This window comes from Morone saxatilis, unplaced genomic scaffold (assembly GCF_004916995.1).
Source record: "Morone saxatilis isolate NCDOM2014 unplaced genomic scaffold, NCSU_SB_2.0 Contig23, whole genome shotgun sequence".
In the NCBI taxonomy this organism is placed as follows: domain Eukaryota; kingdom Metazoa; phylum Chordata; class Actinopteri; family Moronidae; genus Morone; species Morone saxatilis.
In genome coordinates, this window is record NW_023339796.1 from 12,860,914 (window position 1) to 12,886,743 (window position 25,830).

General features: G+C 44.2%; 1 protein-coding gene across 1 annotated transcript in view; it reads left to right on the forward strand.

Annotated features, from left to right (window-relative positions):
- The first annotated feature begins 2,319 nt into the window (after positions 1–2,319).
- ptch2 (patched 2) overlaps positions 2,320–25,830 on the forward strand; it is a 34,244-nt gene continuing 10,733 nt past the window's right edge. The window contains 19 exon segments of the mRNA XM_035670421.1: positions 2,320–2,826; positions 4,453–4,645; positions 13,812–14,001; positions 14,102–14,171; positions 14,274–14,365; positions 16,870–16,978; positions 17,095–17,181; positions 17,309–17,430; positions 18,319–18,466; positions 19,499–19,630; positions 19,729–19,884; positions 20,002–20,094; positions 20,177–20,302; positions 21,112–21,499; positions 21,613–22,137; positions 22,662–22,804; positions 22,975–23,155; positions 23,265–23,368; positions 25,046–25,183. Coding sequence (XP_035526314.1) covers positions 2,680–2,826; positions 4,453–4,645; positions 13,812–14,001; positions 14,102–14,171; positions 14,274–14,365; positions 16,870–16,978; positions 17,095–17,181; positions 17,309–17,430; positions 18,319–18,466; positions 19,499–19,630; positions 19,729–19,884; positions 20,002–20,094; positions 20,177–20,302; positions 21,112–21,499; positions 21,613–22,137; positions 22,662–22,804; positions 22,975–23,155; positions 23,265–23,368; positions 25,046–25,183 — 3,144 coding nt within the window. The 5' untranslated portion in view covers positions 2,320–2,679.

Genomic DNA, 25,830 nt, shown 5'->3' on the forward strand with positions numbered 1-25,830 from the left:
AATGATCACAGTTATTATAATATATTCACTTAAATAAAAGTACCAATACAATAATAGTAAAAAGTAGAGTAGAGAAAAGTACAGAACTATTATGAGACAAACTTAAAGTATCAAGTGACCCCTAATATATATTATATTATTAGATTTTGTTATTTACCATGTTGGATGCTGTTTAACTTTTTATTTATGGCAGTCAAAAAAGGTACAGTATGTATGCTTTGTTCATGAACATACAGTCTTAATCTTTCTCCTGACAGCAACTTAGCCTTATGCTATGTTTTTGGTAGTGTATATGCTAGTTTGATATGTGTTTAAATATGGCATACTAGACCAACATGTTATATAAATTATACTGTATATGGTGTACTAAACAACAATATCAAAAATTGTATTGTTTTTTTTTATGTATAAAACACACACACACACAAAGACACAGTATGAGTACAGTATGTTTATATATAAAGTTAATAAAAAATTTATATATTCCATTTTTCTTATATTGTTGGATTTTTGAAGACATGTCCACTTTGTTCTGACATTTTATAGAGTAAACAATTATTCAATTAATTGAAAAAAATATAATTAGATCACCCCAACATCAAATAAATTCATTTTAGACATTGAATGTAAATTGAATGTGGGAAGCTGACTTTATTTGTTATTGCACAACTACATTATAGTATTTACAGATATATAGTAATCATTATGTACTTCCTTGTTATCACTCAGATAACAATTAATAGTAATTATTTTTTCTTTGGTGACTGTTTGTGCTGCAACCATAAGAACATGTGAATCCACAGTACCTCATAATGACGATGCACTACATCATACAGATGCTTCCCCATGATTCTGATCTCCAGCCCCTACAGTACCTTATACATCCACAATCTGTTTCTCATGTCCTTTGTCTGCATGTAAACAATGATGATGGACGTAACGGCTCAGCAGCAGGCTGTGACATCGATTGAACATGATGTCACGCACAGAATGAGCTTATAGCACCAACACCTATATTCAAATTGCTTTACATCAGCCTCAGATTGTTTTACAGTCACCCAAAGGCCCAAAGCGCCTCAAATTAGCACCAGCCACCTGACAAATGTTCTACACCGCAGGACAGGTCGGTGTTTCGGAAGAGAATGAATGTGTAATCTGGTAAAGTGTTTGTTCTTCACCCCCATACTGTCATGAGTGGGGCCAATGGGGGCTAACATTAGCAAACCACCAAGACACCCCTAACCTCTTCTTTTTTTGAGAGAGAGAGAGATTAGAAAACAATCTGGTCTGAGAACCCTCTTTCTTTCTTTCTTTTTCACATGTTGTTCTTAGGTGAACTGCTTTCTGAACTCATGAAATCATGCATGACAAGAAATGGAAACTTTCCAAAAGTCTCCACAGAGATATGGGTGTCACACTGAACCAGGCGGCTCCGAGGTGTTGATGAAAAAGATGCATGTGTGGAATAATTCCTACGCTCTTTTTAAGGGTAATTTTTTTTACTGGGATTAGAGGTTCTGCTCTGAGTGTAAGAAAGCCTATCAACCTACTTTTAGAAGCTTTTGGCCACAAGAGTTGAGGTTACAGCTGTTAGTGCTAAAAACCTACACACACATACACATATCTTCTCACAGCTGCCTATTACAAACTGCACTCACAGCAAAGACTCCAGAGGTTAAAAATGTCTTCTTTTTTTTAAGGTGCTCTGTAACAAATGCGAGGCTCCAAAACCTCATCAAACATGAGATGCCCTGAAGTGATATGAAAAGTGTTGAAAGATCTGCAATTCTCCCATACAAAAAAAAAAGAATGGCATGTTTACATTCTAAAAAGCTGAATTAACTTCTTTTTTTTTTTCTGCCACTGATTGGACCGTGCTGATGAAACAGAAAAAAGCTGAAAATTGTATGCGTGCGTGCCTGCCGCTGTGATATCAATAGATGGCATGTGCGATTGCCTCTTACAAACTGGAGGGGCCCGGCCGCTGGGAATAATGTTCAGAGAGCAAGTGAGGCGGGCAGGCAGGCAGCAAACTGTGTGCGTGAGCGTGCGCGCATGTGTGTGTGCGTGCGTGCGCGGCCGTGCAGAGTTTATTGAAAGAGTTCCTCTCTCCCTCCCTCCCTCCCCCCCCCAACCCCCCCCCCCCCCCCCCCAGCCCAGGCAGCGGCAGCCTGGGTGGTCCCCCTCTCTCTCCACTTTGGTGAGCTGTTGCTTAGCAGCTAATAATAGGCGATGTTTGCAAAGTAATTTGCCTCTTCCTTGGCCAATGGGAGCCGGAGCACTTTTCCATCAAACCTCCCTTTTCAGGATTTGCCGAGAGGCGAACTTCTCCAAATGTTACCGCTACGGGATCGGAGTTAGACTTGACACGGAGGGCTCAGACATAGGCTACTACTACTACTACTACTACTACTACTACAACTACTCCTCTCTGAGACGTCGTTTCATAAACTATCGGGACGAATGAAGACTGAAGGATCTATACGGATTTCGGCGCATAATGTTGGGATGGAGTTTCGAGACTTGTTTGGGTCCAAGGAAGACTAGAAAACCTTCCTCTAACTTGTCGCCGGCGGTGCTGGATGCGCTCCTCTTCTATGTTGGATTATTGTCGCTTTTTCTGAACTCGCACCGATTCCCTGTCGCTTTGCTCTGCGCCCCGTTTACCCTCTTTGGACTATGGCCTCGGATCGCGGGGTCCCAGGGCCCGGCGTCTATGGAGATTTACCCCCGAGTTATACGCGCTCCCAGCCGCCTGCGAACCCAGACCTACTCCGGAGACCCAGCTACTGCCACGCTGCTTTCGCACTTAAACAGATCTCAAAGGTGATACAGCGCTCACAGTTTAGTGTGGAATTACTATGAGGGCGGCTCTCATTCAGTCGGCGAATGTGAATGAAAGTCTTTAAATGCAGCTTTTGATTTAGCCGTTATCTAATCGTGAGTTCAGGGCGCATGTGGGAATGTAGGGTAGGCTGAAGCAGCAGCTCCCAAACCTGGGGTCCGGGGACCACCAGAGCTCCCCGAGGGAGTCGACAGCGAAACCGGGAGTAGTTCAGTTTAACTGTTTATAACGAAAAAGGTGTAGAAATTGTCATCGGAGCTCGCTATAGGCAACAGCAACCTTATGCTTTATGGTTACTGGGACAAAACCTTATAGAAGTCTGAGCTTGCATGACATGGGCTGTTTTGCAACCTCCTGGAATAAAGTGATACTTAATTACGCGTTTTCGTATTTGGCAGCATGTTAACGTTGCTGTTTGTTTGAATGGACACCACACTCTCATTCATTTTTTGTTGTTAAAGCCACCGGGAGGGAGTGAGTGAGTGAGGGTTTGTTCCCATATCCCAGCCGTGTTGTGCGTGTTTTTGGCTTTGTGCAGGCAGCGCAGAGCGCACTGGCCCGGGGTCTGTTTGGAAATGTGGTGGGTCCTGTAAAGGAATTCACTGATTGAGTTTGATCTGACAAAGCATCTTTGGACCGCCCGGATGCTTGGACGTGTTTCAGCACTGCTGAGAGAAACCACAACACCAGAGCAATGTCTTCTGCAGCAGTGACATTTGTAGCACAGGGACTGAATGGCTCTCCCTAAAGAAGAGATTCTAACAGTTTTGTTTCAAATTAGAGGGGGAAAAAACTTTATAATGTAGATTGCTGCAGGGAAATAGATGTCAGCTGAAAACTCTATTTGTAACCAGCTCATTCTGTTAGTATTTAGCAGTTGAACGTGATTGAACAAGACTTTTACTGCAACAAAAGTACTAATATTCTGTTCACAGTACACATATGGTGATCATTTTTTACTGTATACTCATTAAAGATAAGACACTTTTGCTGTTTTTCTCTTAAACTGCAACTATAATCAACATTTTCACTTATTGTAGCTTCATTAGGTCATGAACTTGTTCTGTAGGGAGGAAATTTGTATTTTTAGGCTCTTTTCATTTCTGTTTCTCTGGACTCTGTAAGTTTAAACTACTTGTATCTAGTTTCCACAAAAGGTTAACATTAGTGCGGATTATTGCCACAACTATTCCGATTAAATCATCTCAAATGTGGGAGATCCTGTCCCAAGTCTGGACTGAGTTCAGGTGACAGACGTGAGGTTTTAGCAGCAGTCTGACAGCACACTCAGGGTAGGACAGCACTGGCATCAACTCTGTGGTTAGCTAGTTAGCAGCTTGAGCTGTCATCATATTATACAATGCTCGAAATTCCCACAGAAAGACACGTGTTTCTGAATACAGATGCATGTGTTATCCAGTGTCTTGGATGGAAGTTGTTGCTGTGGTATAGATTTGGCCTAAATTCTCCACACTTGAGACTCAGATTGAGACATAAGCTATGAAACCTTCCTTTGTGGACAGTTGTGCAAATGGTGCATTATTTATGTGTGGTAACATAATAATAATACTGTCCTTTTCTCACCCTCCCTCCTGCTTCGAATCCAGGGGAAGGCGGTAGGTCAGAAAGCTCCTCTGTGGATCCGGGCGAGGTTCCAGGCCCTCCTGTTCTCTCTGGGTTGCCACATCCAGAGGCACTGTGGAAAGGTCCTCTTTATTGGACTCTTACTTTTTGGGGCTCTGTCTGTGGGACTCCGAGTTGCAGCCATCGAAACGGACATCGAACAGCTATGGGTGGAAGGTGAGTTTTTAAGATGACTTTTTCATTGCTGTTCCTGTGAAGCAGCAGCACAAGCCAGACTCTGGCATTATTACTGTTTATCACACAAATACAACATCACTTCAGGTGAGCCGTCATTCTGTGAGTTCAGTTTTAGGTTCATGGCTGAATTTACTGACTTTTTGCTCAGAATAGTCACCAGAGGGTGGTTTGTACATTTTGATGAGCTTTTTTTCCCCCACTGGGTTTAACTGGAGATTGAATGACAATAGTGGCTGGTGGGAAGAAGCAGGGTGGCCATGTTAGTGTCATCTCAGTGCCATGGGAGGGCACTAGGTGTTCAGTGACTGATTGACTGTTTGTCTGGCTTGAATCCTGAATAAAGCAGCAACAAGGAACATGATTTGTTAAAGTTATTTTTTTTTAATTTTGCTTGGTTGGAAATAGCTTGCAGATAGAGTATTGACTTCCTTTTGCGTAGCAGTTCTGTTTCCTGTGTGTTGCGGATGGGAGTAAACTATATGTTGTATTCTGCAAGCTGAGTGTTGTTTGTTCATGTCTGTTCATGTCTTAATAAGTCACAGTTTAACTGAGAAACCCAAACACATCTGACCAGAGTGCACTACAATACTATCTCTTCCTCTTCTGTCCGACAGTCAATTTCTTGCACATGTCCTAAAGGCATGACCGTGATTGTGATTCTATGCTGACTCTCAAACCTTTTTTTTTTCCTCTTTTTCCCTCATTCTGTGAATTTTATATTTAGGTTATCTGTGCATTTTCAGGGTTAGAGGCAGCTTTATTTGGTTTTTCACACTGGCCAAATTCCTTTTAAACCCCCAGGCTTTCAGTGCTAGGGCTGATCCCCGCAGCAGATGGACTGTGTGAATGGTTAGCCATCTTTGAGGGCTCTGACCCCTCCCCCCCTCGGCTCCCTGTGTGGTCCCTAACTATTCTTGGATTCCATTCAACAAGAGGCAAGCAGGCAGGCAGGCAAGCAGGCACCACCTCCCTAAAACCCCCTCCCTCCCTCCTCCTCCTCCTCACAAGAAGAAAAAATATAAGTGAATGCAGCTGAAGTTTACCCACCTGTTTTGCGCACTCTAAAAGCGCTACAACAGTTGGTGAATATAAACAGACCGTATGGGGTTTTTTAAGCTCACTATGTCACTAGAGGACGGGGACAGGCGGCTCCCACAGGAGCTGTGTGTAGAAGTGTTGGAGAAATCACACACTGTAGGGTCAGGAGAAATGTTTGGAGGCTGTGCACTCCACTTGCACAGAATTGTAAATAATTAATTAGTTAATAATTTTTTAAAAATCTGTCAATTGTGAGGGTTAGGCCTGTATTTGCTACAAAAGCAGGCAACAAGAGTTTGAATTTCTACAGTCTCCTTTTTTCTTTGCTTTCATTCTGGTTAGTGTAAAGCTTCAGGATTACCTCTTGAGCTAATTGGCAGATCCATCTCTTAAAGGAGATGTTTAGATGTTTGTGTGCCAGTTGTTTTGCTGTGGGATTGAGAGAGTTGAACGGAGGGGGTCTGAAAAGGAATGCTGTGCCTTTAAGAGGCCGTGGCCATGTTTCTAAAGTTTCTGCCTGCCTTGTTTCCACCAATAGCCCATTGACAAAGCTGCTAGGGCCTCAATGGAGAGTAAAGTGGTTCGGTAACAAGGAGAGGTTAGTTCTCCCTCTGTCTCTCTCTCTCACACACACACAAACACAGAAGAACACACACACACACATGCACCATTGTACATAAGCCAGAAGAGGGAGGAATGATATGCTCTCTAATAAGACAGCTGATTTCATATTAAGGCTCTTAAAAATATGTATTATTATTGGACTGTTTTTGTGTATATATCTTAACTAGGAGAAATTTAATTTCTAATGCGTTTATGCAAGTCATTTCCTTCATATCTGACAAGTAATCTTATGAAACAGCTCTTCCAGATTGCAGCATAAACAAAGCTTTCCCACTTGTATCCTAATTTGTTCAGAATAAACTAGCTGTGAATTGACACCGTATGTGTTAACACTTCCAACATGGTGTAAGCTCTATGCTGATGTGTGTGTGTGTGTGTGTGTGAATGTGTTAAAGGCATATGCTTCCCATCATATATTCATACTACAGGCTGCCCCCGCACTACCCACACATACACAAACACATACACTTGTCATTTTTGCCACCTTTGGTGTGTGCAGCTTGCCTAGCCGTCTGTCTGCCTGCCCAAATTTCCTGAGTCCGTGCCCGTCTGTCTGCCTGTGCTTTGTGTATGTCTGTTTATAATATCTACCTGTCTGCCTGCCTACTCTGTGAAGTCAGGCCACCAGGGCTTTTTTAATTGCTTCCTCCCTCCTACAGCACCAAAACACTGTGAAGCAGAGCACAGCAGTGGACTCTGTCTAGAGAGAGTAGACAGAGAAAGACAGAATAGGGAGTTCAGTAAAGTTAGTACCTGCATTCCCTTGCAAACATACTTGCACCGTATACTGTTCTGTACTAACTGGCAGCCTTTACTTGTATCATTTTCGTTTGCCTTCAGGATTCTTGTGCATTGGTAAGGAGGACATGCAACAAAAAAGTAAAAGGGTTAATCATGTCTTCAGTCCTCACACCTGTGTTGGTGAGAATAAAAGCCCTAGTATCAGGGTGTTTAGTCTGACAGGGGGGATTAAGGACTATTTGTGGCTTACTGCTCAGTCACTGAGAGAATATCAGACAGACACCACCCATCAAAATAGCTGAAATTACTTACACAGGTCTTGTTTAGCAGGCTGCATTTTAAATGTTGTAACACAGAGTTGCATTTTTTTTTGGAAAGTGTCTGTAGCCCTGAGACAGTGCAGGAATGAACACTAGGTGCGGATGTGTTATTAATGTGTTATTATGAAGAGGCCTTATTATTTAAAAGTGTTTGAATCACATCCTATTTCTTTGCCAAATGCATGTAATTTCATTCTAGATTAAGTTTGCTTATTGTAAACACACATTATATCATTCCTTTACGTTTTATGCTTTTATAGCCTGCCCACCTTTGAGAGTGTGAAAGTTGGTGTGAGCTGGGCAACGTGTGACCCAGTCTGTATTGTCCACAAGCAGAAAAGAGAGAGATCGTAAAAAAGAGGTGCAGGAAGAGGAGAAGGATGAGAGGAGACATTTGGGGGGTTGGGGCAGGAACAGGCCGGAAGGTTTATGGCTAGCTGACACTTTTTTTTGCCCGTGTTTTTGCCTCTCTCACACAAAAATCAAGTGTGAGTGTCTCCTGCGTGTCTTTATTTCTCCATAAAGGACTGTGAGAGGTTATGTAGTTGCTTGCTCAAGCTTGACTTGAAAAAAAATAAAAAATCTGATTTCTTTTTGCAGTGTTTGAATAATTGTTTTAGGTCTTGTATCTTGTATTTTAAGTTCTGATAATTTCACTTCTACAAAGGCCCACTTGAAAAGCTTGTTTTGGGAAAGGAAAGAAATGGCCTCCATGTAAAAGTGGTGGTGTTTACTCTTACATTAACTAAACTCATCCTTCTTGGCAGAGTTTGGGTGAGGCATGACAGACATGTACACAGACTCAAGCTGTCCAAATATGAGTGCAGTGAGACAGGGCCTATCCGGATAGCAGGCTCACCACATGTCCCATAAAGAGGCCATGTAGAAAGAGGATAGGAAAGGGGGAGGTAAAGCCCATACGCAGTCCACATAGCATGAATGCATAGAGACTGTAGTGCTAGCTTAGCCAGATAGCAATGAAATCAACAAGGTCTTTAGCAGATATGAAGAGACAATTTATTCAAAGAAAGAGAAAGACAACCTGGATGAGAGAAAAACGTCTAAGTTTGCGCAAATGAGCGAATGCACACGTGGGCATTACGATGTTTGGAGCAGTTTCTCTAAACAAACCTCAGAGCGGCACAGCAGGTAAATGCTATAATTCATCGGAGCGCACACAGCGCCCCAGTTCAGACAGAGAAAGGGAGCTCTATGAGGCATTATTGGAGGTGAATAGTGCGCGGTGGTGCCCCAGCTAGATAAATAAACTCCCAGCGCTCAGGGCCCAGGACCTCACTGGTAGAGAGAACAAACAAGACCAGAGTCAACCTGGGTCACTTCTAAATGTTTATTTCACCCCCCTTCCCGCCATCCTTCAATCCAAGTCTCCCTCATTCCATCCCCTTTTTCAGTATCCTCCCCAACACACACACACACACACATACTCTTCAACAGTGAGACCAAGACCACCCCCTAACAAATAAACACAGATTGAGCAGCTATAGATACATGTCCATATGACAGACACATGGCTTTTGCTTCCATGATACAGGAAACACACAGATTGCTCCCTACCTGTCTTTCTGAAGTAGCAATTTTAAAATGACAGTATTCATCATGTGGATCAAAGTTACAGCCACATTTACAGTGATAACATGAAAGATACCTTTATACTGTTATTCTGGTGCCAAAGCTTTTATAAATAAGGACACTGGACTGTCAGTCTTTGCAACACTGAATGCAGTATACTGAGAAAGGCTGCAGTGCAACTGAAAACAGGATAATGAAAACTCAATCAATATAGTGTGGCGCCCTTTCTTTCCTAGCTGAAGAGCAACCTTTGTCTTTGGTCTGCGCAAAAATAAAGCGGCACCAGTCACCTTAGAGTTTGCACCATTTGCCTCTGTCTTTATACCATGAAAGTATAAAAAATAAAGGAGGAGGGAGATGGAGAGAGACTGAACATTTTCTTGGTACTTGGGAGGGAAAAAAGAAATGGTTCTTGGGCTCAATAAATTCATTTCTCGTCTGAATGAGACCAGCAACGTGGAAAAATTTTGCCTTTCAGGCAGGGATGAATGTATGTTTCAACCACACATTAAGCAGTATTAGCGGTCAGTGGAGTGTCTAATGTGACTATTTTTCACAGTGGCCAACTCTGCCCATGATTAGCATAATTAGCAGAGGCAAGCCTATACATATGGAAATAGAAAGTGCCTAAATGCCAACCCTGGTGGAAATTTATGTGTGGTGGCTAACACCACTGGCACATCTGAATAGAATGTAAGTGAAACTGATTTTTCATGTTGTTTTCCCTGTTTTATACTGTTTTTAAGGTGTGATCTTTAAGGTGGTTGTTTTTTTCTTAATGGAGGGAGCTGCACGGTTTAAGCACATTGAAACATTTTTGTTTTCTCATGTTCACACGTTAATTAGGATTTTCTCCTTCTAAAATAAAACAACTGTCTTTGACGATTAATGAACAGATACAGCGTGCGCGTGAAGACAAAAACACACACACAAACACTGTATTTCTATAGGTAAGATACCAAAGTGCCAGCTTCTCTTTCTTGCCCCCCACCTCACCCTCCCACAGCCAACTCTGGCATTGTTTTACAGGCTGGGAAAGTTTTGGTCCATTTGCTTTTGTTGTGAAAAAAAACCTTCCCTCTTTATTTTATTCTGCTGTTTGTTGGGAAACATCTGAAAGAAATTGAAGGGTTGAATGACAAAAGGGTCTGCATTCAGTCTGGAGCTGCTGTACTGAAGGATTGTATGGAGGAACGGCCCATCTGCTGGGGGTTGCCTGCTTTAGGCGGTGCCCTGGCTAGGGAATGCCATGGGGCTGGGCCGGGCTGTGGCACAGACCCGATTCTGGTGGGTCCACATGTGAAAAAAGGACCAAGAGGGTTTTTTGTGATGTGCCAACAGAATGAGTTTCTCATTTGGCTCCTTTGCTGAAAATCAAAAGAGATAAAGGACCTCTATTGGAAGACATTGTAAAAAAAGTTGAGTAAATGATAGATGGAAGCTGGCAGCCAAGGGATAGCTTTGTGTCTCTTTTTATATATTGTTCCTACTCTGTGGTGGTCAGAACTCTTCCCCCCCTAAAATCTTTAACTAAAGGGGGTTCTGTGTAGAAATCAGCTGTTTCTCCTTTCTCTCATTTCACCTACGTGGACATACTGTGTTAATCAGGACAAGGTTACTTCCAATGCATTGCGTAGCAGGTAAATGCATACATGTCACTTTCAGCCTTCTTCTTCTTTGGTCTTCCTCCATAGCAGCGTGGGGCCTTTCAGTGGCCCCCTAATCCAGCTAATCTACCACACTAAACTTTGAAGGTGGCCTGGTCTGACCTAGCATGGCCTGGAACTGGGACTAGGCCTGTAAGCCACGAAGACAGCATATAATAGATAGAATAGAATAGAAGAGAATAAATTTGAAGCACAGCACTTTAAAGGTGGCCTTGCCTCCGTCCTAGAAGCCAGATGTGAGAAGCCGCACATATTTCACCGAGGGGATTCTGGGTGTTCGATTTTTAGGGATGGAGGGGTCAGTTGGAGAGGAAATGACTGAGGTTGGTGGAGACAGGGTCCAGTGTTTACACCTGTGTACTGTACACACACACACACACACACACACACACACACACGAGGTACATGCACAACACCACATTCATACAAACATTATATTTGTACACCCACAGCCATGAAACCATGTCAGTGCTTGTTATGACATTTTTCATTTGCTTTTCACTTTCCCAGTGTCGTAACTGTTGTGAAAGTGCTTTTAGTGGTAAAGCTAGTAAATGAATTCACATGTTGCACCCAACAGAGTCGAATTGTTTGCTAAAATTTGTAAGATGGTGGTCGAGTTTCTCAAAAACATCCAAAGAAAGAACTGTGGATGTGATTTAGAAGAATTTGGGATCATTTGTGATCATTTCTTCTTTCTATTTTTCATTTTTGATCATGTTGCCAAACATGGACTAATATTTCATGTTAGAAAATTGCTCATGTAATAAAATTACCAGCCGCTGGGGTGTTGAAACCCCAACTTCCACACTCAAAGGCGCTTTCTTCCCAGGGTGGGAAAATTTCCGGGAACTGTCTCTTTAAGACTGTGTGGAGCGCAGGCTGAGTGCAGGGAGAGGGTAGGGGGGATTGAAAGAGAGTGAGAAAGAGAAAGAAGTGAAAAAGGAGAGAGAGGGAGGAAAAGGAGAAGAGAAACCAGGAAAAGAAAGACAGATAAGAAAAGAAAGGACAGGGTTCCCTCTGGAGCGATCGGTGAACAGAGCAGAGCTGAACCGAGCTGAGTAGTTGCGAAGCTCAGAGTTGAGTGGTTGGGGCCGGACCAGGGGTTGGGGAGAGAAGGCGAGAAAGAGAGAGAGAGAAAAGAGAGAGGACTGGCTGCCTGGGTGGTCCAGATGGGAGGAACGAGACACAAATAGCTATAATTTACTTCAGGAGGCCTGTAATTACAGAGCCAGAGTCTCTCCGAGCCACCCAGTTCCTGTTGGGATCAAAACCCCACACTGCAGAGGTTAACATACGAAATGTCAAAAAAGGTTTAACAGATGTCAAAGAGGTCCAAGAACGTAAAGGGTTCCATTTTGTAGTAGCCTTCTTTGATTGGAAATCTGTGTGGCAAGGAGGCTGAGTTGAGGTCGGGGAGAACTGTCCCTCTGAGCACCGTTCTTACACCAAGGCAGATTCTTTTTACATGTACTTGACAGTGTGAAAATGGTTTTATAAAAGTCAAATAAACCAAAAGAACCAGCACTCTTAAAAAGAAAAAAATAATTGTCTCCAATAGTCTTGAGGAAATCTTTTTTGTTGTGGTTCCCTTGGAATAAAAGCATTATAAAAACTCAAATTTTGTAGGACCAGATGTGCAGAGGATATCCAACAAGAACATGTCCCATTTTGAGGTTTTCTTCTCTTTGGGATGCACTGAGCCAGACACTTAAAAAAAAGACACCCATGACTGCAAATAAACGAGATGGCCTTATACTCTCAAGCCCCTGCGTAAGGTAATTAAAGCCTTGAAAGCAAAGCCTCGAAGTATTGGACTGTGTTTCCAAGGCCCAGAGTCTCTAACCTGATCTCACACTTTTCGCGGCGTAGGCTGAATCGTTTGTTTTTTTTCTTTTCTCCCCATCAATTATAGGAGCCTGCTCCAGGCTGGGCTAGGTGCATGAGAGCACGAGGGAAAGAGAGAACGAAAGAAAGATTGGGAGAAAGGCAGAAGTATATAGCGTATGAGAGGGATAGATGCAGGCAGGAATGAGTGCAGCGCAGGGACAGTGAGTAAAAGAGTGACGAGAGTTAGAATTGAAAAGGAGGTAGCCCTTGTTTCCAGACTTCCCCACCACCTCCCCCCTTCTCTCCCTTTCCCTCCCTCTCTTTCTCTCTCTGAGGTTGTCATGTAGTGGGACAGCGAGAGGGGCAGACGGGCCCTCTGTGATCCAGCGCGGCATGTTTCATGTCCACTTGGCACAGGCACAGATCCCCCCGGCTGGCAAACTCTTTTCAGGGCAACCTCCTGTAATTAGGGGGCTGGAGTCTACCGCACAGCACAACATAGCTCTATCCCTCTCTCTCTCTCTGTATTTTTTTCATCCTCTTTCTATCTCTTTTTTGTTCATCACCACCGCTGATATCCGTATTTATCTCTCTATGAATCTATTTACCTTTCTTTATCTATTTGTATCTCCAACTTCTTTGATGTCTTTGATTCCCAACTTCTGTGTGCCATAGCCCCACCACTGCCTCTCCCTGTTCCCCCTCATCCAACGCTTCTCTTCTCTTCTCTTCTCTTCTCTTCTCTTCTCCTCTCTTCTCTTCTCTTCGCTTCTCTTCTCTTCTCTTCAAAGCCCTGAGTCTGGTGCCAAAGAATATAGCTTAATGACATAGTTACGGTCAACTTATTTTCATCGAAACTACCTTAAAGGTGGTTACAGTATATAAAGATCTAGTATACTCGTCATGATCTTTTCTCACATATTCAAAATATCTGCTGCCCCCGAGAAGAGTGGCAGAGGGTTTTGGGGCATCAGAAGGCTGATTTTCCTAACTAACAGGGCACATCTGTTTCGCAGAAGGAGCCAATGAGAAGCTGTATTACTCATTTCTCTTGGCCAGACGCTGGCTTGTGTGAAGTGCCTTCAAAACCAACACTGGCGAGGGCCAAGGGCGTTGGTCGATATATGTGTGTGTTCTTGTGTAAGTGTGTGTGCATATATACGCACGCCACACACTTTGTTTTAGGATCCAAATGTGTGTGTGTCTTTGTATGTGCTTTAAAGAAAGTCTGTGCTAATGTAAGACTAATATACAGTATATCAATCTATCTGTCTATCTCAACAATTCTGTATTAATTATTCATTATTAACTTATCCTTTATTCTTTGTTTTCTAGCTGGTAGTCGGGTAAGCACAGAGCTTCGCTACACCAGGGAGAAGCAGGGAGAGGAGTCAGTATTTACCTCACAGATGCTCATCCAGACCCCCAAAGAAGAGGGCACCAATATTCTTAGCCAGGAGGCTTTGCTGGTTCACATGGAAGCCGCCCTGTCAGCCAGCAAGGTCCAGGTGTCACTGTTTGGAAAGTAAGTGGACCACCCTCCATCGTTTCTTGTGTTTACGCTTGTGTCAACAATTTAAGTTGTAAATTATTATTTATTAACGATTGTTGTTTCTCTCTTTTAGATCGTGGGATCTTAACAAAATATGCTATAAATCAGGAGTCCCTATTATAGAAAATGTCATGATTGAAAGGGTAAGTTCACAATAAATAGATTTTTCAAGTCCTATATATACATTTTCTTTTTACCTGATTTGTGATGCTTAATCGTGCTTCCTTTCTATTTCCTGATCCCAGATGATTGACAAGCTATTCCCCTGTATGATAATCACTCCATTGGACTGTTTTTGGGAAGGGGCCAAACTACAAGGAGGCTCCGCCTATTTACCGTAAGTATTGGAATATTTGACTCAACTTAAGTCTTTTTTGCATATTAAAACATTTCATAGAAAGTCTTGGCTCTCCCTTTGCTGTCATTGCTTCCATCTGACTTGCGTTGCAGACTTGTGGAGGGGTCCGTAACTTTTAACACATGCTCGATGGAGACATACAGTTGGGCTTTCAGTAGTCTGTCAGTGGGTGCTGTGACTGACAGCGACGGTCAGTAATAGAGTTCTTTTAGGGCCCAGAAAGGGACTGGAGGGGGTGTGGGGGTGTCCTGACAGAGAAATTCAAAGAGAGAAAGTGAGGGAGAGATGCAGGGAGCGAGGGAGGGATGGAGAGAGAGAGAGAGGAGATGGCTGCAGCAGCAACTGGGTGGTGGGTTGGTAGAACGGAGGGTGGGGAGGCGGCGGTGGTGGTGGTGGCGGTGGCAGGGGAGCCCTTTGGGTCAGACAATGGTAAGCATTCTTTCAGTTTACGAGTGAGTGTCCATCAGTGCAGGGGCCCCGGAGGAGGGAGGGGGGCCGGCTTTGTCAGCTCACGGCTAACACTCGGCATTCTCATGGTAATGCCCCGGGCTCCCAGCTCCCAAGTTGTCCAACAAATAAAATGGGCAGTATTCAAGCCTCAAGTCCCTCGAGAAAGACAGAGAGAGGCTACAAGACGGTTAACAGTGGAGTCTGGGCGTATTTGGGCATTTGCGGATTCAGGGTTTTTTTTTTCGCCTTTTTTCAGGACAAAGTTCTCTTGAGAAATTGAGTCACTGAAAGAGAGCTTTTTTTGTCATCAGAAGTGATATTTCAATTGAGTCCTTAGTTTATAAAAGATAGTTTAGATCATAGCAGATGTTTCTTTGCAAACAAATTATTTGTTTATATTTCTGTCCAGAGCTGACAGCGGTATGTTGCATGACAAGCCAGCACACACAGAAACAAACACAAGTTTCCCATCCTTAGTATCTCCCAGTTGGTTTGTGTGAAAGCAGAGCGACAGAGAGCGAGAAAGGGGGGTCTTTGATGATTCACACATCTTCCAAGTATTCCTGTAAATCACACAAAGTGTTAAGCATCTGTTATTGTTTATTAAATGGTTTTTTTGTACTCATTTTTTCAATGTGGAAGGGAAGGGAAGGGAACTTGCGGTGGTCACTGAGGCCTGTGTCCCCTGAGTCAGCTTCCGCTTCACTTCAGCTCTGGTTTTAAATGCAAAAAGAAAGAGGGAGATAGAGAGAGAGAAGGGGGAAGAGGGAGAGAGGCATATTGGAAAAGAGAGTGAGGAAGAGTGAGAGAGAGAGAGAGAGAGAGAGAGAGAGAGAAAACTTGAGAGAACAAAGAGCAGCAATCTATGAAAAAACAAAAGGGCCCAGGCCCGGTTCACTCAAGCAAAAACTAGCTGATAAAGGAGTGTGTCTTTGCGAGCAGCAGCAAAAAGGACCCTGGTATGTGGGAATAGGAGAGGAGCTCTCTTCATGAGCTATTGGAGGAAGATTGCGCTCAAAGTTGAGATACTTTTGGGATTCTTTTATTTCCCTCTTTTTCTGTCTGTCTGTCTAAACTGTTTTCTTGCAGATAGTCACAAAATCTGTCATTGTCAGCATTTTATTTCTTCTTTTCTTGGTTTTAGTGTAACAAAAAAAAGTAATGTCTTAGAAGTCTCTGCCATGCTGCGGATAGGAAATATTTCTTTCCAACAGACTCAAACCAGGAAAGCCGTCAAGCTGTTTTACATTGTGCCCTCCTTCATATTCAACTTTGGGGTACTGCACATGAAGGTTTCATTTGAAGTAGAATGAATCACTTTCTGAAAGATATATTTCGGTAAAAACAAAAGCAAGTTTCCAAACTACAGAAAGCTAGTGAGGTAGGCCAAAGCAGGATATCTTGTTATACATGTAAAACACTCCAGATAGACATTAGTCCCTTCAGCAAGTAGACTATTAAAGCCAAAAGCATGAAAACTGTTCATTTAATAATAGTTTAGTATAGATTTAGAGACTTTAATATTGAGCAGATTGATGTACAGGTGAGGCTCATAATTAGGTTTTTTGTCTATCAGACAACAAACATTGAGTTCTCCCTTCTCTTCTCTTCTCATCCCTCACCTATTTCCCTCCCATCCATCCTCCCAACCTCTCCTCTTCCCTCCCTTCTTATCAAGATGTTTGTGAGGCAGAGGTAATCGTTATGACTCAGTGCAGGACATTGAGGAATGGAAGTGAGCAGGCAGCCACCGTGCCTTTTCCCCGGGCATTGTGGCAGCGTGAAACAGGATAATAAACGCTATTTTATCCTGTATCTGCAGCTAGCCTCCTGCATAGCCCGGCACAACGAGGGAGAGACAATTCAACTGAAACGAAAAAATCATAGTTTTTCTGCTCGCAGTAAAGATTTGCAGGAATGCAAAGCCGTGTAGCCTTCAAGGCACAATGTGATAAAAAGTTATTTTACAGTTTCTTCCTCGTTGAATATGTTTAAGCTGATGTTCATCATAAATCTGTCTCTTTGCTCTCCAGGGGTATGCCAGATATCCAGTGGATGAATCTAGATCCAGTCAAGCTGATGGAGGAACTGAGTCAGTTCACTTCACTAGAAGGATTTAAGGAGATGTTGGACAAAGCCCAGGTAGGACACACAAATACACACTGACAGATATGCTGAATGAAAGACTTACTCATATGAACAATTAGTTACTCATCTAGTTTTCATCTAGACTTTTGTAACATTGTTTGATTTCTTAGGTGGGACATGCCTACATGAACAGGCCATGTCTAGACCCGTCAGACCCTGACTGCCCTCTCAGTGCACCCAACAAGGAGCAAGGAGAGGTAAACTCACAGTTCATTCACTACATACAGCAAGAAATTGCAGGTTGATGAAAGTAGCACTCAGATCTACAAAGACGCCTGACATAATTAACTGTATTTTTCCGTCTGTTCCTGCTCGTCCATCCAGAGTCCTGACATTGCTGGGCGTCTCCAGGGTGGTTGCCACGGTTTCAGCCGGAAGTTTATGCACTGGCAGGAGGAGCTGATCCTGGGAGGGCGGGTCAAGAGCAGCCAGGATACTCTGCTGAGGTGTGTGTTTATTGAGACATGTAAAGAAAGATCAAATACTGCAGTGTCAGGTGATTTAAAAGTACATTATAAGTTGTCTTATTGGAATATGTAATAGTGTGTGTGTGTGTGGGGGTCACTATGATCACTGCCAGCTGAGCAGGCAGCCAGTCAGCTTATGAGCCGCCGTGACTGTGGAATCTGTGTAACCCCTAATAACCCAACAGACACATGCCAAGAATGCCTTGTACTGAGAGCGATCGGTTTCCTGCATGACCCTGGGTCAGGATAGGCCAATTAAAGATGATTGACAGCCACATAAAGCCCCCCCACACTGTTACACACTTGTTGTGTAAGGAATATATAATTTCCCGTCTTTTTATAAGACTTTCTCCAGAGTTTTGTTTTTTCCCATCGACTTCAACTGGATTTAAAAGCATGGTCAATACAAATGGAGTGACAACATTGGGTCAGAGCCCAGATCATGACCCACACAGGCCCTCAAAAAAGCCTTGAATAAAAGAGGATTCCAGTACCATCTGCAAGAGCCACACTTACTCTGGGATGTGATTTATGATCATTTCTTTCACATTTTGAGCAGCTCTGCTACTCACTGTGGTGGTGCCAAGAAGGACATCTGGGATCGTAGCCGAGAGACCGGCTGACAGACAGACTAGATAACACCTGCTTTTGGCTGTTTATGTTGGCAGACAGAGCAGACATCTCCTAGAAGAAATGGCACCTGCCTTAAGCCATTCACAGAAAGGCATGTTCCTGTGTAGGTTCAGGGATACCAGGAGCACCTAACAGGGGGAGGGATGAAGCAGTTGAAGTTTCAACTCAACTCAACACGCAATAAACCAGGGGGAGCTCTGATGTGTCCTAAGCTTACACTTGTGTGTTTTGCAGTGCGGAGGCTCTCCAAACCATGTTCCTGTTGATGAGTCCTAAGCAGCTGTACGAGCACTTTAAAGACGACTACGAGATCCACGACATAAACTGGAATGAGGAAAAGGCTACCGCCATCCTCGAGTCCTGGCAGAGAAAGTTTGTGGAGGTGCGGGCATACACACATCTTTCATGTATATTCAAATGCTCACATACACACACACACACAAATAAAACAAATGCACACATTAAGCTGGACAGAAATATAGATTTTTGTTGTAGCCAACAACAAGAAAGAGGAGGATGAGAAAAATAAGGGATTTTTCTTTTTACTATGCAGTCTTGTTTTGCTTTGGTTCACACACACACACACACACACACACACACAGACACATACACACTTCATGGGACTTATTCTGCAGTGTCTGAATTCCATCAGTCTTCAACTCCCTTGTAAAGCGATTTGCAGGGCAGACCAGGGCAGTAGGTGTGTGTGTGTATGCATATGTGTGTGTGTGGTAGGCTTGCCATCTCTCTCTGTCAGAGCCCTAGTTATAGGAACAAGCTGTTCACCACGGTGAGGGTAAGGAGGGAAAGAGGGACATGTGCAAGGGAGGAGGGGCAACAATCTCGAACGATGACTGACAGAGTGAGTCCTCCTGACATATTAAAGAACAAGAACAGGTCTATTTGAGATTGCGAATGAGGACTGAATGTGGACAGGTAAACAGCTTTTGGGATTTTTGGTGCATTCAGGGCACAGAGTGGAGCGAGCACCCTCCTGGGCCATGTGATCCCATACCTTTCACCTTTGACCTCACAACCTCTGGCATCTGTGCTCATTACTCCCCAGTTGTCATACATACACACGCACTCACACACATGCTAGCACATGTGAAAACACACACACATTCATACAGGGCACATTTCAAAGGCATAGGGTGCTTATTCTGTCACAGGGCCCAAAGATATGGTGCTGTAAGAAAGGCTTGGGGAAGCATCAGTCAAAGGGAGGAAGTGTGCTAAAAAAAAATTTAGCTTGTGTTACTTAGCAGTTCAACCCCTTCAAGTACACAACAACTATATTCTCTTTGGCAATGTTATTGTTAATTGTGTAGGGAATGTGCTAAAGAATGTATATTTTGGTGTATTTTATGATTTAGCTGGACTTATTGATGATTAATTGATCTTTGTCCTACAGGTGGTCCACCAGAGTGTCCCAGATAACTCCAGCCAGTCCATCCACGCTTTCTCCACCACCACCCTCAATGACATTATGAAATCCTTCTCAGATGTCAGCGTTATCAGGGTGGCCGGTGGATACCTGCTCATGGTGAGCTTAATAATCGATTATGGCTTGTAATTCTATTTAAAAAAAATTGGACTTTACTGTAAAATACCTAATATTTAATTTGGATGTCTCCTCTCTAGCTGGCCTATGCCTGTGTGACCATGCTAAGGTGGGACTGTGCCAAATCCCAGGGGGCCGTGGGGCTTGCCGGAGTGTTGTTAGTGGCTCTGTCGGTGGCTGCAGGACTGGGTCTCTGCTCCCTGCTCGGACTCTCCTTCAATGCTGCCACCACACAGGTACAACACAAAGCAATTTTTAGGAGAATTTGAAAGGGGTCTTTCTTTGATTTAAAGCTTTTTTTGATTTTGATGTCACACACTTTAAATGTCCTTTCTGACCCTTTCCCATCCCAGGTGCTTCCCTTCCTGGCACTAGGCATTGGTGTGGATGACATGTTTCTGTTGGCTCATTCCTTCACAGAGGCTGGAAGTAACATCCCCTTTAAGGTACGTTTAAGACAATCCTTTCCTCTCTTCTCCTCTCCTCTCCTCTCCTCTCTTCTGAACGCTGTCTGTGTTTGTTTTAAAGGAGCGGACAGGAGACTGCTTGCGTCGCACCGGCACCAGTGTGGCTCTGACTTCCATCAACAACATGATCGCGTTCTTCATGGCTGCTCTCGTACCCATTCCTGCCTTGCGAGCTTTCTCTTTGCAGGTATGTTTTGCACACACGCACACCCTCACACGCATGCGCACAGACATAAACACACGTACACAATCGCACACCAAGAGGCCCAAGGCTCCTTTGAAAATGAAAGAGATAACTTAAGAGGTGACACTTATTCAGAGCAGGGAAAGCCTTTGTTCCCAGTTTTATTGCTGCTGCACCTACAGGGCCAACATTTTTGTGTGTGTGCGTGTCTCTGTGTGTGTTTGCATGTGTGTAATGTGGAATAATCAGAGCAAAGAGAGTGGCAGACAGAGAGAGAACGAGAGGGAGAGGGAGGGAGGAGTGGATCAGTATATCACTGGCCCGTCAAGGCGGTTTGCTCTGATCTGTGACTAACTGTGGGTGGTCTGAAACACACAAGCACACACACAAATGCACACACATAAATGTACACACACTGCAAACCACAGCCAGTTAGAATGTCAGCTTCAGGGGCTGGGGTGAGTAAAGGGTGATGGTTTTTCTCAGACTCACAACATATATATTCCCTTCCTGCTTCTTTCTCTCACTCTTTCTAGTAGTTCTTTCATTCTGGCTCTCTTTTCTTTCTTTTCTCTCTGTCTCTCTCTCTCTCTCTCTCTCTCTGTCTCTCCTCTTCTGGCTCGCTTAGTATTCCTGGCTAGTGATTTAGAGTAAGGCTTTTCTTTACTTTCTATGCTGTGGTCTAAGATACTTAAAAAAAGTAAAAAAGAAGGAGCCCTGACTCTCCCCAGCTGGGGTAGGGTGTCTGTAATTTCACAAACTGTTCTCTGTCTTTTCTCAAATTGTTTTTCTCTCTCTGTTTCTCTCCCTAGGCGGCCATTGTGGTCGTGTTTAACTTCGCCATGGTGCTGCTCATCTTCCCTGCCATCCTCAGTTTGGACCTCCATCGGCGCGAGGACAAGCGCTTGGATATCCTATGCTGCCTGTACAGCCCCTGCTCTGACCGCGTCATCCACCTCTCTCCGCACGAGCTGTCAGATGCTGGAGAGCAGCCACACACACCCACGACGGCAACGGCTCACACGCACCAGTACACGGCAGGATCGACAATCACCACCAGCACCCAAATCACCACCACGGTGCAGGCATTCACACAGTGCGATGCGGCGGGCCAGCATATCGTCACCATCCTACCACCTACCTCACAGATCTCCACCAGCCCGCCATCTATCATCGTCTGCCCCACCTCGCAGCCTCAAGGTAAATAAAACTCTATTCAACTTCTAAAATGTATGTTATTTTGTTTAAAGCATTCCCTTAAATAAACCCTGATGCCAAAACACTAATTTGCTGCTTGTATTTCCTTTCCCTAGCTATCACACCTTCCCCCACCACCACCTCTGTGCCGGACCCCTACGGCTCCCAGCTCTTCACACCCACCTCCAGCTCCACACGGGACCTCCTAGCCCAAGTAGAGGATTCCAAATCGGGAAAGAAGTGCGTCCCGCTCCCTTTCCTGCACTGGAACCTATCCAGCTTTGCCAGGGAGAAATACGCCCCTCTGCTCCTCAAGCCCAAAAGCAAAGCCATCGTGGTGGTTCTCTTTCTGGGTCTCCTGGGGCTCAGCTTGTATGGAACCACCATGGTGCACGATGGCCTCTACCTAACTGACATCGTGCCACGCGACACCAAGGAGTACGATTTCATCGATGCCCAGTTCAAGTATTTCTCCTTCTACAACATGTACCTGGTGACCATGGATGGATTTGATTATGCCCGGTCACAGAGGCTGCTGATCCAGCTGCACAACGCCTTCAATTCCGTTAGATACGTGGTCAGAGACAGTGACAACAAGCTGCCCCGCATGTGGCTGCACTACTTCCAGGACTGGCTCAGAGGTACAAATTCAGTCTCAGTAATGTTTTTTTTTTTTTATGATTCTGGTAATAAGTTAGTCTCTGTCCGAGAGTGCAACAGGTTTTTTCAGGTGTGCTTTTTTTTCACTAAAGACAGGAGTGAATGAATGTATGTGTGTGCTGGGATGAGAATGTGCTAAGGGTGAGTGAAAGTTCAATCTGGCTGTTTACCCCCATCCACCTGGGCTCATGGGTGGTGCCTTAGACGGGTTGGGGTCATAGGTTATCTTTGCATGTGTGTGTGTCTCTGTGTGTGTGTGTGTGTGTGTGTCCTCGGGCTAGAACGTGTCATATACTCAGTCAGGAGGAAGTGATAGCTAACAGCTCAATCAGAGCCAGCTGAAAAAAAGAGACGGAAAAGGAAACTTGATCACATTTTCAACATCACTGCCCACATAGACACACAAGAAAGCGGTTATAATTTTATGATAATAGACATCATATTATTTATAAATGACAACCACAATAATCCTTTCTTTTCTGTGTGTGTTTTACCTCACACGCAGGTCTTCAATCTGCTTTTGATGCTGACTGGCAGGCAGGCAGGATTACCTCTGACAGCTATCGTAACGGCACAGAGGACGGAGCTCTGGCATACAAGCTTCTCATCCAGACCGGCTCCAAGAAAGAGCCTTTCAACTACAGCCAGGTATGTAGACGGGCTGCAAGAAATACTTTAAAACAAAATCCACATGTCATTCCTACTTATGTCACTGTGTGTGGCATTGTGGACAACTACATTATCAGCTGTCTTTTTACCATTTATTCTGACAAAAGCTAGACTGTTAAATCAGAATTCTTTGAATCGTTGTCCTCTAGCTGACTTCTCGCCGGTTGGTGGATGCAGAGGGTTTGATCCCCCCAGAGGTGTTTTACATTTACCTGACAGTCTGGGTCAGCAACGATCCTCTGGGCTATGCTGCCTCTCAGGCCAACTTCTACCCCCATCCAAGAGAGTGGATTCACGACAAGTATGACACTACAGGGGAGAATCTGCGCAGTAAGTATCTTATATGCATTATTTTGGCCTGCATGGATACACCGGAAATTGCCTTCCAGTAAAAACAGCAATTGATCTGATCTCAAATCTCACTTTCCTTCTCTTGCAGTCCCAGCTGCAGAGCCCCTGGAGTTTGCCCAGTTCCCCTTCTACCTGAACGGCCTTCGCCAGGCTGGTGACTTTGTGGAGGCCATCGAGAGCGTGGCGGGCCGTGTGATTGAGTTTTAGGCCCGGCAAGGGAGTTTTCCAAACCTACCCTAAACGGATACCCCATCCGTTCTGGGAGCAGTACATTGACTCAGACCCACTGGTCCTGCTGGCCAATCAGGCGTGGTGCGCCTGCACCTTCCTGGCTGGTGCGATTGCTCCTGCTCAACCCTGGACTGGCGCCATCCATTGTAAGCCACCAAATCACTTTGCCCTACGAACTCGCTTATAATGTCCTAAAAGCTCTTCCGTCGTTTCCCCTCCCTATGGCTTTTCCTTTCCTTTCCACCCTTGCCTGTTCCTGTCTTGCATTTTCCACCTCATGCTACCTCAACAACATCATTAGCCCCTTTCTCCCTCTCTTCTTCCTCTCACTTTCTTCTCACCCTTCTCAGCACAGCTCAATAACGCTGTCTAGGGGGCCCCTTTTTCTCTGCGGAGGGCCAGTACGCACACACACACATGGGGACCTTTGTCATTCTAATGTAGGCTGGGCCGGCCTTAGAAAAGGAAATGCAAAGGAGCAAGAAAGGCTTTGCCCTCCTGAAGCCTCTACCTCAAACTCCCTCACTGCTTTTGTCAGAGGGAGAGGGAGAGACTTGGGGACAGGACAGATCTGCCCAGTTGCGACCTTGGCCTGCTCAACCCATCCATCAGGGATATGTGTGTGTGTGTGTGTGTGTGTGTGTTGTGTTGTGTGTGTGTGTATGTGTGAGAGAGAAAGAGACAGTCTGAGTGTTCAGCAGTTGGAAAACATTTCACACACAAGCTGGTGGGACCGGTGGTCCTTAAGGGCCCCCCAAACTCACACACATACACAAATCCACATATCCCCAACCTCTGGGGGGGCTGAAGTGTAGCACAACAACAGCGCCGGTTTCAGTTGGAATGTGTTTAATTTAAGTAGCAGTCCCTAGCAGCACTGATTAAGACGGCAACACAACACAGTCTTCACAGACAGAGAGAGGCACAGCTACATGCATGTATGGTTTCCAAGCATCAGCCCGCCTGTGAAGGCTTCACCCGGCCTGTATGTGGTCGAGCAGTAAAACGGCTTTTTATCATTTCCAATTTAACTGTGCCCCAGCTCCGAGCCCCCACTGAGATCAAAAGCTCCCGTTGGCCAGGAACTGTTTTCTCCTCCTTGTTTTTTAAGACTTGTTGTTGCTGTTTGTATTGCGGTTTACAGTAACATTACTAAGATGTTGCATTAAAATATCGGAAACAATAAAACAAGCCAAACGGGCTGCTATCTAGTTAAAAACAAGAGAAATTGTTTTCCACAAACAGAGACAGATGTATATGAATATACTGACAGAGTGCCCACACTCTGTTGTCTCAGGCGCTGTCAATCATTTCAACCACCTCTGGGAAGAAAGAAGAAAAAGAAAAGGAAGGAGGGAGGGAGAAGGGGAAGGGGAAGGTATTAGCCTCAGGGTGTGTAATTTGATGCCATGTGGTTGAGATCCTGAGCACGGGGTCAAAGATTGTGCGGGGTGAAGAGGCAAAAGTGTTCAACTCAGTCATTAAGGAAAGCCTTATTCTCTTTTATTGGTTTACATGCTCTATTTGTCTTCTTACTTGCTTGTTTCCCCATCATCCTTAATGGCAATTAAGCATCAAGCATTGGCAGACGAAAAATGCTTCACTTTTTAACACTTCTTGTTCATGTCTTCTTTTCAGGTGTTTATATTGGCCATGATGACGGTGGAGTTGTTTGGCATCATGGGTCTGATTGGCATCAAGCTGAGTGCCATCCCTGTGGTTATCCTGATCGCCTCTGTGGGCATCGGAGTGGAGTTCACTGTTCACATCGCACTGGTAAGTCAAGACTCAGCACAAAGTAAGAGCACACACATGGATTAACTGTTGGGGGGGGGCTGAGCTCCTACAATTAAACACCTACTTTACTTGAAACCTGATGCTTTGGTCTGACTTTTAAATACATACTACACACCAACATTTGACTACATAAGAATTAATGTGACTGAAAATCACATTAATTATGGAGTTGTAAACACTCAGAGACATGGCCTGAGTGGGACACTTTTCAATAGGAAAATAAACCTGTCAACCCTGGAATTTGTCCACCAGAGAGTATAAACAGGGGTCCAACTCTATTTAAGAAATTATTTTCCAGGACCTTTCCAGGACAACACTTGCTCACAGTCATATAATTTCTGTTCTCACCACAGCTGCTTTTTTCTGCAGCATCTCCTAAAATACATAACATTTTACATTAGTATTACTATTTGGACATATTTGGAGATTATTTCCAGGATATTTTGGTAAATTTCCAGGTGTTTCCATGACTGGAAAATAAGGCTCCAAATATCCAGGTTTTCCAGGATGCGCAGGCACCCTGATACAGTATACAAAAATATCATTTCATTGGTGAACATTTATTAACCTTCTTCAAATAACAAACAAACAGGCATCGAACAATGAATGTTAAGCGTACCGAACAA